The following is a 12,285-nucleotide window of genomic DNA, read 5'->3' on the forward strand; positions in this document are numbered from 1 at the left end:
CCGGAAAAACAGTCCTTAAAATTTTTATAGAACCCTGCCACTTAAGTCACGCAGCTTTAAAGGATGAAAAAAGGAAGTTAAATTTCAGTAGGTATTATTCCGCAGTATGTACCGGTTTAAAAAACTCTTTGCTTGATCCATTTTAGCAAGCTCCGATGAAAATACGAGGGATTTTGAAGTGGTAATCTTTCTGTGCCTATCTCAGTTATGAAGCTTTTCGTCTCCGCAAAATATAAACTTTGGATGCACATGGCAGAGAATATATTGGATATTTACCAGTTTGTTGCGAATATTAGTCACAGAATTCTACTACGCTAATTTCTTTTTTTTTTGAAGAGAGGGGGGGGGGGAGGCATCACAGAATGGCGAGTACATCTTAGGAGATGTGTCAGCTCGAAAAAAAAAAAGCCTCAAGCCGTGTTTCCGTGGCCATTGCTGTCTGGTAAATCCATGTAGAATATCACGAGCTGGTTGAAAACATTTCCTACTTTCCTTCGTTACTCCCTAACAAGAAAGAAAAAAGCTAAGGGGAGGGGGTCTGCTATATCGAGCACTACGCATTTAACTCATTATACGGGAGAAATTCTCAAATCTAAGGAAGGATGGTAAGCTGTTTATTCAAAAAAAGAAAGCAGGAACGCACAGCTTATGTTTTCAGAAGCACACAGCTGTGTAATGGAAAGACTAGACTCGCCTATCTGCTGTCCTTGAGTAGGTGCCGTACATCAGTGTGGTAAGTCTCGCTACAGGTGTCAGGTAGAAGCAGCTTAGCCGCTAAGTCAGAATATGCCTGTCCCTTCAGCACGCACGAAGACAGGTCGGTAAGGCCCGGTTACATAGATGCTACTATGTAAGTTCCGTGGAATTACCAACCACCTGAGCATAACTGCCATGGCCGATGGTTAGCAATGCGTTTATGTGGTTGCTCGCTTAGTGGTCGTAAAAGACACAGGTGGAACAGAACTCGAAAACACTCGTTCGAAAATATGTCCACAAATTAGTTGTATATTTCAACTGCTTGCTTGAATACCAAGCGATGCGTCCAACAACATCTCGTTTCGTCAGGCAGGCTGCCCAGAGCGGAAGAGGTGATTTCAAGAAGCAACGTCGAGTATGCAAACAAATTAATCTTTCTCTAGAAAAGCAGTTTCAAAGATATCCCTGATGTAAGCACTTTGGGCATCCTTAATATGCATCATCCGCTCGTATGGAATAAAGGGGAGGATTTGTGAAACGCCTAGCTGAATAAAGACAGCAGGACATCATTTGCACCACTGTTACTATAATTAACGCAAGAGTGTTAAATGCCCTGTTGTCCATAAAATCTGGTGTCGGCGTTGTCACTGTTTGTGTTGTCGGCGTCGGCGTTGTGAGCGAAAAATCACGAGCATGATTCTGGCAGGTGTTGCCCAGAGAGCAACCTAGGAGGCAGGTGGGACACAAGCCACGTGATATTGCAGCGTCATCAAAACCTGGCCACCGGATTGTGGGCAGACTGCCCACCGTGGCAGGTGGCAGCTAAATAAATGATTGGTCGCCCGAGAAGAGCAACCTGGGCAGCGGAAGGCCTACCACTGGGAGCACCTGCCATAGCAGTGCAGTTGCGAATCACCTAACCGTTGCACCACTCTGCCAGGAGAGGTATAGGACTCCCTGGGATCTGTGAATGTAGAGACTGACAAGTTCTGCATATGTGGGAATTAACCGATTACGCTATCGTGTTATAGACTTAACGCGGAGCTTAAATGTACCGTCAAAATTTTTTTCGTTACCACCACTTGCGTTATTTCGGCCTTGAAGGTCGTACCCTGTATATACGCAGAGTTTCCGCCGAGCTAGGACGTATTCGCTTATGCTGTAAAACAACGACAGTGCCTCGTCATTTCGGACTCACCCTACTACTACAACAGCTGTTGCTTCTCGAAGCAACCTCTTCCGTTTCGGACCACTTCGTTGACGAAAGAAGTTGTAGAGACGCTGTGCTTTAGTAAAAATAAAAAAAGAAGTGGTTTTGGGGGGAAAGGAAATGACGCAGTATCTGTCTCATATATCGTCGGACACCCGAACCGCGCCGTAAGGGAAGGGATAAAGGAGGGAGTTAAAGAACAAAGGGAGAAGTAGGTGCCGTAGTGGAGGGCTCCGGAATAATTTCGACCACCTGGGGATCTTTAACGTGCACTGACATCGCACAGCACACGGTGCTTTAGTATCCAAGCAAAAAAAATTGCTGGCGGTTTAGTTCCGGCTAATCCTGGTCGAAAGGAAAAGCTGCGTCTCCCTGGCTGCATTTGTGCTCGACTACTGATCCGGAGTTCCCGGGTTCGAACCCGACCGCGGCGGCTGCGTTTTTATGGAGGAAAAACGCTAAGGCGCCCGTGTGCTGTGCGATGTCAGTGCACGTTAAAGATCCCCACGTGGTCGAAATTATTCCGGAGCCCTCCACTACGGCACCCCTTTCTTCCTTTCTTCTTTCACTACCTCCCTTATCCCTTCCCTTACGGCGCGGTTCAGGTGTCCAACGATATATGAGACAGATACTGCGCCATTTCCTTTCCCCAAAAACCAATTATTATTATTATTATTATGGTCGAGGGAGCGGCGAAGAAATTGGTTTTTGGGAAAAGTAAATGGCGCAAAGTGAGGCAGGCGTAATTTCTTTTCCTTAAAACCAACTTTCATTTCACTTTCCTTCCTGTACGGCGCGATTCGGGTGTCCACCGAGATATGTGAGACAGGCGTCATTTGTTTTCCTTAAAACCAACTTTATTTCCTTTTCCTTTCCTTACGAGCCCGGTTCGGGTGTCCACCGAGATATGGGAGACAGGCGTGTTTTCCTTTCCTTAAAACAGTTTTTTATTTGATTTTATTTCCTTTACAGGCGCGGCTCGGGTGTCGGTCGCCACGGCAGGCGTCGCATGGATCGCACTTAGCGTTCTGCTGAACGCATCAAAGTGCAGCGGCGTTTTATGCAGAACCCACTTTCATGACCTGCGCAAGCGATGCCGGCAGACACTTTCCCGCTTGACAGGTGATCAAGGTCAAATGCGAAAGGTCAGAGTTCGAAGATGAGATGTCAAATGTCAAGGTCAAAGGACAAAGTCGAGATAGATGGTGTAACAGCCGCTGGTGTCGCTGCTGTAGCTGACGTCATGTGTCGAACCTGACTACCACCAGTTATGCTCATGGTTTGACTTCTGCCTACATTGAAGGTGAAACTTGCGGCCACCGTGACCTCTAGTACATTCAAGGTCAAACTTGCGGCTCCGCTGACGGCTCAAAAAGCTGGCGTAGAGAAGCTTTTCGCGTCAAAAAATAAGCGCCTTTATTTGTTGTATTTTTCAGGAACTTGAGCGGCAGTCGTCCGCCTCGTACTCCAACTGCGAGGAGGTAGTGTCTTCAAACGCTAAATACGGAGGGGTCCGCGCTCGAGGACACCGAGGGAGGGACGACAATTGGTATACACTAAGTTGCTATTTAATCTTGCAAATAATACACAGGGAGGGTTAGGTAGCTACACAGCATCAACGCGGCATTACTCCGAGATAGAGACCTACGCAGAAGGAGATTTAAAGGAAGGGGCAGAGGTCAGTGGCATGCGCCGAGAGATGCGGAACTGCACGAATGCCGGGTCTTCTGCCGTTGTATTTCTGGGGCAAAGCCATCCCGGGGCGTTTGCCTGACGATGTGGCGAGAGGGTACGTTTGATTCGCTCATTTCTTTACACGGAAGCAGATGACCGGTGGCAGCGTGCGGCGAGATTTCCCGCGCGTCTGCCGCGGAAGGCGACGAGATCGTGCGGCCACAACCCCTCGCAACGATGGCCGCATCCAGATGAGGCTCTCAGCGGCTCCGCGGAATTCTATGTAGCCGCGGTGGAGTGCTGGTCGCCCGCGTCGAAACGAAGGCGGAAATAGGTTTTCCACAATTTTTCAGGTTTCTGAGAGTGTTTGTTTTTCCATAGAAAACAACTTTGATCAGCTTTTCTTTTGAGATTGTCAGTCGAAACAAAAAAAACACGTAGTCGCAGAGCTTACCGAAAACCTTGACCTCCTTCTCACCGACGACGGTCTGGAAGGAGGGCGCTTCTGCCGACGCCTCGCAGCGGTAGTTGCCCTCGCTGGACAGGTTCACCGAGGAGACATACACGTGGCCCTCACGGGAACGGGACATCTGTGCACAACGACAGTCAAGGCAAGACTATAAAGGCCCATGTTGCCGACTGTTTTACTAAAAATAGCGTTCCGCACATGAAGCCGGCAGTTTCATCAACTTGGTGAACTTAGGTTTCTAAAACGACCACTCCTCTCCTCGTTTTATTCTTTTTGAAGTTTGTAGTGGGACGCCAGTTAACTAAACGCACCGCTAATATCAGCGTCTTAAGCTGCTCCTGCAATCATCGCGTGATGACGCCGAGGCTTAGATTCAGTTTAAGAGCAAACTGCGTCCTTCGTGCGACCTGCAATCTCTTGAGACCACGTCAAGGCGTGCTTAAATGCCCCGTACTGCCTGCTTCCTGTTACAGGAAGGCAGAAAACGCAGTCTTTGTCCAGGTGAGGGATGCATGGTTGCGAAGACGTGCGCGATGCCCCTATATCGGCGAGCTGCGGTACATGCGTGAATCGCGGAGAGAGGCGGGCCCTCACGTCGACGACGACGCCTGGCAGGTCATAGTTCTGCGCGGGCGGCCTGTCCCTGGGGATGTAGCGATAGAACTCGGTGTCGTTCTTGTACCACTTGACCGAGTACAGCTCGTCCGACTCGAGGTCGAAGCTGCAGTTGAGCCACATTCCGCGGCCGTGGATCGCCGCCGTTGGCGCCGACATCTCCAGGAGCCGCAGGCACGAGCAGCCTGCGAGAGGAGACGAATAATTGAATAAATCTTTTTATAATAATTAACTAATTTATTAATTACTGAACCTTTATATGGGACAGGTGACACGTAGGATATGAGCCGTGTCGTAACACAAGACCCTAGATGAAGATATACCAGTTGAGTTCCTGAACTAGCAGTATATAAGTGCTTCAGCGTTTTTTTTTTTTGAAATGCATCCGCTGCTGCTAGAATAAGAGCAGAGAACCAGCGCAAGACAGCAGAATCTCTGGGCCAGTGAACCACAGCAGGGAGTCGGGGAATGTATACAAATGCTCCAGCAGAACGACGGGAGAATACTAGAAGTAAAAGCAGTGATAGTGCTCAGAGAGTTTCTAACTCTCCGTTCCTTTCATCGCAATTCATATTTTCGAAATGACAACATAAGAACTCGCCAAGCTGTGCCGTCATATACTCTTGAATCTACGGCCATATAGTGAGTTAGATTTTATGGTTTAATATGTCTCGTGTGCCGAACATTCAATGTTCTACGGATGAGTTTTTATAGATATATAAGAACCTCTTATTGTATAGTTAGAGTAATCGTACCGTATAATCAACTATTCATTAAACTATTTCATAAAAAAAGTTCATAAACACAGCTCTATTGGTGGCGCTCAGCTCAACACAAATGACTAATCACTCCGCTAATATACAAGGCGTTTAAAATTAGTCTATGCAGATTTTTCGTTAAGAAGCCGTGAAAGACAACTGGGTACGCTGTGTGTAGTAAAGGCAGACACGATTGATGTAACAGAAGGCAGTGAAAAGACTAACAGTCACCAAAAATTAACTGATTAACTTTTTATATTTTTCTTTAGGGAACAAGGTTATAGTGCTAAATTAAAGGAAGTCAAAATCGAAGGCGAACACAGTTTTTAAACTTCAGAATTGGCGTCATGCTTAAAAAAAACCTTTTCATATCAGTCAGTATCTAGCTGGCAACGTAGAGGAGTTCTATAGTATTAACGAAAGAGTGGCAGCTATCGTTATTAGGCTCAATAGGAGGTAGAAGCTGAAGGTAGTGCAGGATTACGCGCCTACATCCAGCCATGATCACCAGATCTTTGAAAACTTCTATGAAGACGTGGAATCGGCATTGAATAAAGTAAAAGCACAATAGACTGTACTGATGCACGATTTCAATGCGAAGGTGGGCAAGAAGCAGGCAAACAACCAGGCGGTAGGTGGCTATGAAATAATTACGGAATAGAAATAGAAATAATAGAAATAGTTTAGGGATCACTAGTACCTTCCTCCGCAAACGAAAGAACAGGAACTGGACCTAGAAAAGCCACAATGGTGAGACTAAAAATGAAATCGACTTCGTACCATGCGCTGAACCTCGCAACGTTCAGGATGTGGACGTCCTCGGAAAGGTGCTCTACATCTACCACAGAACGGTAAGGTCTGGAATTAGCTTAGTCTTCAAGAGGGAACAAAAGAAGCTAGTGAAGTGGAAGTGCATTAACGAGTTAGCGATAAGAGGAATTCAGGATATCGCTGCAGAACAGATATTCGGCCTTGACTGCGGAAGACGAACTTAATGCTCATACAATGAACGATAATCTGACACCTATAATTACGGATTGCGCAATAGAAGTAGCAAGTATAATCAGAACGTTAGAAAAACTAGCCACCCTGTATACGCAATGCCTTATGACCTCGACCGTACCAGCAGCTTGGAAGAACACAAACATTATCTTTATTTTTAAGAAAGGAGACGCCAAGGACTTGAAAAATTACAGTCCGATCAGCTTACTGTCCGTGGCCAACGAGGTATTTACTTAAGTAATCGCTAATAGAGTCAGGGCAGCCTTAGACTTCAATCAACCAAATGATCAGGCAGGCTTTCGCAAATGATATTAAACAATAGATAATATTCACACTATCAATCAGGAGATAGAGAAATGCGCCGAATATAACCAAACCCTATATATAGCCTTCATTGATTACGAGAAAACATTTGACTCAGTGGAAACTTCAGCAGTCATACAGGCATTGCGGAATCAGGGTGTAGATGAGCCTTATGTCAAAATACTGGAAGATATATATAGGAACTGTACAGCTACTATAGTCCTCCGTAAAGTCAGCAATAAAATTGCAACAAAGAAAGGCGTCAGACAAGGGGACACGACCTCGCCAACGCTATTCACCGCCTGTTTACAGGAGCTATTCCGAGGCCTGAATTGCTAACAGTTGGGGATAAGAGTTATAGAGAATACTTAAGTAATCTGCGATTGGCTGATGACATATCCTGGGTAAGTCACTCAGGGGGTGAACTGTAAATCATGATCAATGAGTTAGACAGGCAGAGCCGAACGGTGGGTCTATGCAGTAAACCAAAGTAATGTTCAACAGTCTACCAAGGGAACAGCAGTTCAGAATTGGTAGCGGGGTGCTGGAAGTGGCAAGGGAATACGTTTTCTTAGGGCAGATAGTGACAACTGATCCAGATCATGGGAGGGAAATAACTAGAAGAATAAGAATGGGGTGGAGCGCATATGCCAGGTTCTCTCTGATCATGATTTGTAGTTTACCAATATCCCTCAAGAGAAAAGTATATAACAGCTGTATCTTACCGACCGGTGGTCACCTATGGGGCAGAAACGTGGAGGCGAACAAAAAGGGCTCAGCTTAAATTAAGAACAGCGCAGCGAGCCATGGAAAGAAAAATGATAGGTGTAACCTTAAGAGACCGGAATCGGGTAGAGTGGGTGAGGGAACAAACTCGGGTTAATGACATTCTAGTCAAAATCAAGAGGATGAAATGGGCTTGGGCAGGGTATGTAATGCGAAGGCAAGGCAACCGTTGGTCCTGTGTTCGCAAACCTTGCAGCACTTGCTGATTAGTGAGCAATAATATGCAGCTTCAAATTCATTACCTGATTCTTACACCGGCACTACCCTAGCAATTAACCAGACATTGAGTACTGAACATTGTAAAAAATGACGAAAAGGTAGAAAGAAATTAATGCGGCACATTGATGAAGAAATGCAGTAGGTATATCGTCCGTCTCGCAAGCTTACTTTAAATTTCGGTTCAGAAGTAGGGAAAAAATGCTCTCAGGGGAAATAACGCTGTCCGACATTTTGTGTTCATCAGAAGGCAGTTTTCGACTAAGTATGCGCAGATATAGGATCACTGTTTGTGAAAGCCTTTTAAAATGTGGAGTTGAATTCATTTTCGACCTCTTTAAAATTTGCACAAAAATATGTCAGCTATTTTGTGTTAGCCGATGGAACTTTTTTTCTCAGACAGGTATCGCCAGTACTTCTGGGGGTATTCTGTGAGGAAAGTTTGCAACGTGCGTCCATTAAACAGTGCTAGTGCGCGTCTTACTTTCTCGACCAAGTCGCTCTTGAAAGCGGCAATTTGGGCTACGTTTCTTTTGCTTGCCTAGCGTTTTCGCGCAAGTCGCCGTTCCAGGTCAATTGTTGCTCTAGTGGCCCATGTGTTGGCGCATTGTAGTCGTCATCAAGAACTTGATCCGTTCCCAGAGAAGTGAAACATCCCCGCCTTTCTCTAATTCCTCCAGGTGTATGTGCAGGTTATCGTCATCGGCTGATGAAAAGTCGAGAAATATGCTTACCACTGGGGCTGCTCTTTCCGTTGTTATATTTGCATTGATGTTAGCTAAACTGTGGTCTGAAGTGCCACACGTTATTTCTACTGCACGTTCTTCCGGAAAGTTCAGAAAAATCAAAATCAAGGATGGGGTCAGATGTGTTAGTGACACGAGTTGGTACACAGACCACCTGAGTTAGGTTCTGGAAAAAGGTCACATAGAAGCAGAGAGGAGGAACTTTTCGCTACGTTAAAGGTTCCCATGGCTGTTGACAAAGTGCCATTGCTGAGGCCACTGCTGAAGCCATTTCCGAAGGCATATGTCAAAGAAAGGCTGTGGTTTCTTTCAGTTGTGCTCTTCCCTAAATCCGCATGTACTGTGAGGCATGAACGCATAAATCAACTAGTTACCTCACATAACAAATTCCTGCCGCCACAGAAAACTGAAACGCGCGGCTCCCATCATTAAATCGTGTTACCGTTTCTGTAAAGAAGGGACGCTCTTCTCTCTAGAGTCAGGTTGCATGCAAATTTCTACAGAATGAGACTGCCACCAGAAGATGTTAGCTTGCGGGCAATGGAGCAATTTGGCCTGTCGCACCAAGAGCGAGGCGTGCCCCAACGGTAGTTCCCTTGCTTTTGCAAGCGCTATGTTGATATGTATTTTGTGGCTGAAAGACAGCAGGTCGATCATGTGCATGCATAAGGACTGGATCCACCCCCCCCCCCCTCCCTCATTATGCTTTGAATTCTATTTCGGTCTCTGGTCTGATTGTCGTTGTCTCCTTTCCTCCTCCTCCACGCTTTCTATTTCAAATTATCTAAGGGCCATCCTCTTTCATTGTTGCCAACGCAGACGAGCACGGCGCTCCCCTCGAGACAGCGGAGGCCGAAACATTCGCTCGTCCTTTCTTCGCGAAATGGAGAGAGGGGGCCCTCACGGCGGCCGATCGGTAGACTCCGCTTTAGGCGCCCTCTCTCTCTCACCAGTGTCACAGCACGGGAACCACATTAGTGCCTGCAGCTGCGAGGCCGGCTCGCAAAAACGGGGCTTCTTTGCACAGGCGAAAATGGGGCCGACGCAAAGCAGGCAAGGCTGTACCGCGAAAACGTCGATACTCGGCAGATGAAGTGTCAGGGCACTCTTTATGGCCACCGTTTTGTACAGGACATGCTTGCGTACATATAGGCATGGGTTCGGAGTAGTCGGGTAAACGTGGCCGGTGAGAGAGGGACGAAGTTAAGAGCCAGCGGCTGCAGTTCTTAATATGTTGAACTCGCCAGACTTCTCTCCTTCCTCTTCTCTCCGAACCCTTTCCCTGGAGGGTTCTGCACAATTTCACGTCTGCGAAAGAAGGGAAAGATATCCGTCCCACATTGTTGTAACTCGACAATTTCGGTTCTGGTACCATGCTCTATTTCTGAACGGCAGACCGTTTAACGTATGTTGAACATTTTGAATGCCCGTTGTACTTGTCCTTGCAAACCCTTTTACGTTTGGCGTAATCAGAATAAAGAATAATATAAATTCGAGTAACAAACTTTAGATAATGCACATTTCATTACTACATGGCAAAAGGTTTTAATTGGTCCAGTTCTAAAAGTTGACAACATAAAGCAAAATCATCAGAATTTCAGTACAAAAAACTACTGACCTCATTTAGTCATGCCGTACCATAATTGCAAGCCAATCTTGATTTTCATAACCAGCCTATATCTAAATACTCCCCAAAATAACATTTCTCTTCAGGCGGGAAACATAATGGCGGTTGTCCCCCATTTTTAGCACCTCGTTAAACTGCGCTCTCAGAGTCAGATGCCCAGCAAGGCTTCCGAAAATTCCTTTCTTTACAACCTACCTTGCTACAACAAAAGGAGCACATCTTATTATATATAGACGACAAAAAAATTGTTTTGGGTATATTTTTAGATTTAAACGAGGCGTTATGAACCAAAGCGTCCTTCTTGAAAGATAAAATATTACGGTATGCAAGTTACACAACTAAAGCTAAATAGATCACATCTTTGTGATCGCTTGCAGTATTCATCATCAGCTTTAACTTGTGAACTCTTCAGTGTGCCCAAGGGAAGCATATTAGGGCCATCTGCACTTAATGTAAGCTTGAACGATCGTTAACTTCACACGTTGTCTACGATCGTGATCAATGCTGATGACACTAGAATTTCGTGTGGTTCGCATAACTGCACAGAAGTCTTTTTTTTTTACTGGAAACTCGGTAGTATCTACACTAAGTGACTAGGCGCAAAATCATGATTGAATTTTAACTCTAAAAGAAAACCAATCCTTTTCCGCTTGAAATCAGCGCTAGTTCAACCAGAGTTAAGACTTACGTTAAATAAATCCCAGGTAGAAATACTGAGTGAACATTAGGAGCAATTTTACAGAAGTACAGTCACGAGGAAAAAAGATTAGCACAATGACGTCACTGGAGCGGCGAAAATTGCACCACGCGGATGGCGCGGCGTTGTGCTTTGCAACACACCTGGCACTTTTCCTATCGGCGTGTTGGTAAACCGCAGTGCACAGCGTGACTATCTGCCGCTCGTGTGGCACGTCACTGGTGCTAATCTTTTTCGCTCGCGACTGTACAGCCATGAGACCGGTGCCTACATTATATATCCTGAAGATCCGCGTCTGAAATTGGTAGTTTGCACACATCGAAACAATACCTGCCCGAAAGCTCATGCTACTCTTGTATACCTATCGTTTTGTATCTTATATAAATTATTCTACACTCGTATTGGGCACACTTTCTGCATAGAATTCCAGAGCAGAGCCATTATTAAAAAATTTTGACTTATTACGTACAGAAGGCCTGTGTCTTGGGTTGATTAAAGAAAGAAGGCACAGCCGCCGTATGCTAACAAATTTCGGAAAATTTGCTGCTAATGGGCCTTAAGTGACTGCACTCAAAAATTCGAGCACTGCAAAATTGGCATCCGTAAAAATACCATGAAACATACCCAGAAATTTTGGACAAGTGCATGTTTCAACGAGAAACTGTTTATGAACGCAGTCTTTTTCACATACCGCACGATTCCACTATAACAATCAATATATCCGCAGATCTTCCCTCGACAGAGTTGTAGCTTTTTTGCTATTTGCATTTGCTATTAACGTTTTTGCTATAGTCAAAAACGCTCCCCACTATTTCTTATAGCAACATTAGCTCGTCCTGTTTGCTTCTCTCCTATGTCTTGTCCCCTGCTCAGTTTTATGTTTTGTAATTATGTCATATCAACTAGCCCCTCATCGCTCACTCTTTGAACCTTAACTACTCACTGCGAGCGAAGGATATTCTTAAAAAAGATAGACTTTTATATGCATCAGAAGATTATACCATTGCTTGGAATATTTTCGTAAGAACATCTCACAACATTTCACAGTTGCCTCACAGCTCAATTGATGTCCACAAATCTGGACTACTGCAAGCAGTAAAGGATTCCATTCCTTCCCCCTTAAACGTCTATTGGTCCAAAAATACCGATATCTCACAGCTGAATGCAAGGCAGCTCATGGACAATTTGTTTCAATAATCTTACATTTCCTTTATTACTTTTGAGGTGTTTCACTTTCTGATTCCCCGCTGTAAGGAACCTTCATATTTATTCATGTAGTTCTCGTGCTTCAATGATATACTTGCCTTCTGATGACGTACTTTGGAATTTTGCACTTTTTTCGTCACTAAGCAATTGGTAAATAACTTCTGCATTCGAAAAATTTGAATTCTGTAAGAGAGAATAAAATTTATATCTGTATTTTAACTTTTGATGTGTTATTGCACCAAGCGAATTGAGCTCCAAGCTCTATCCTCACTTTTACTAC

At 45.0% G+C, this 12,285-nt stretch overlaps 1 protein-coding gene across 1 annotated transcript in view; it reads right to left on the reverse strand.

Moving 5' to 3' along the window:
• The window catches only part of LOC144136182 (uncharacterized), a 173,890-nt gene that overhangs the window by 31,121 nt on the left and 130,484 nt on the right, over window positions 1-12,285 (reverse strand). The window contains exons 2-3 of the mRNA XM_077668251.1: window positions 4,644-4,849; window positions 4,035-4,170 (exon numbers count right to left, since the gene is read on the reverse strand). Coding sequence (XP_077524377.1) covers window positions 4,035-4,170; window positions 4,644-4,849 — 342 coding nt within the window. The remainder of the gene's footprint in view (window positions 1-4,034; window positions 4,171-4,643; window positions 4,850-12,285) is intronic.

This window comes from Amblyomma americanum, chromosome 6 (assembly GCF_052857255.1).
Source record: "Amblyomma americanum isolate KBUSLIRL-KWMA chromosome 6, ASM5285725v1, whole genome shotgun sequence".
Lineage (NCBI taxonomy): Eukaryota > Metazoa > Arthropoda > Arachnida > Ixodida > Ixodidae > Amblyomma > Amblyomma americanum.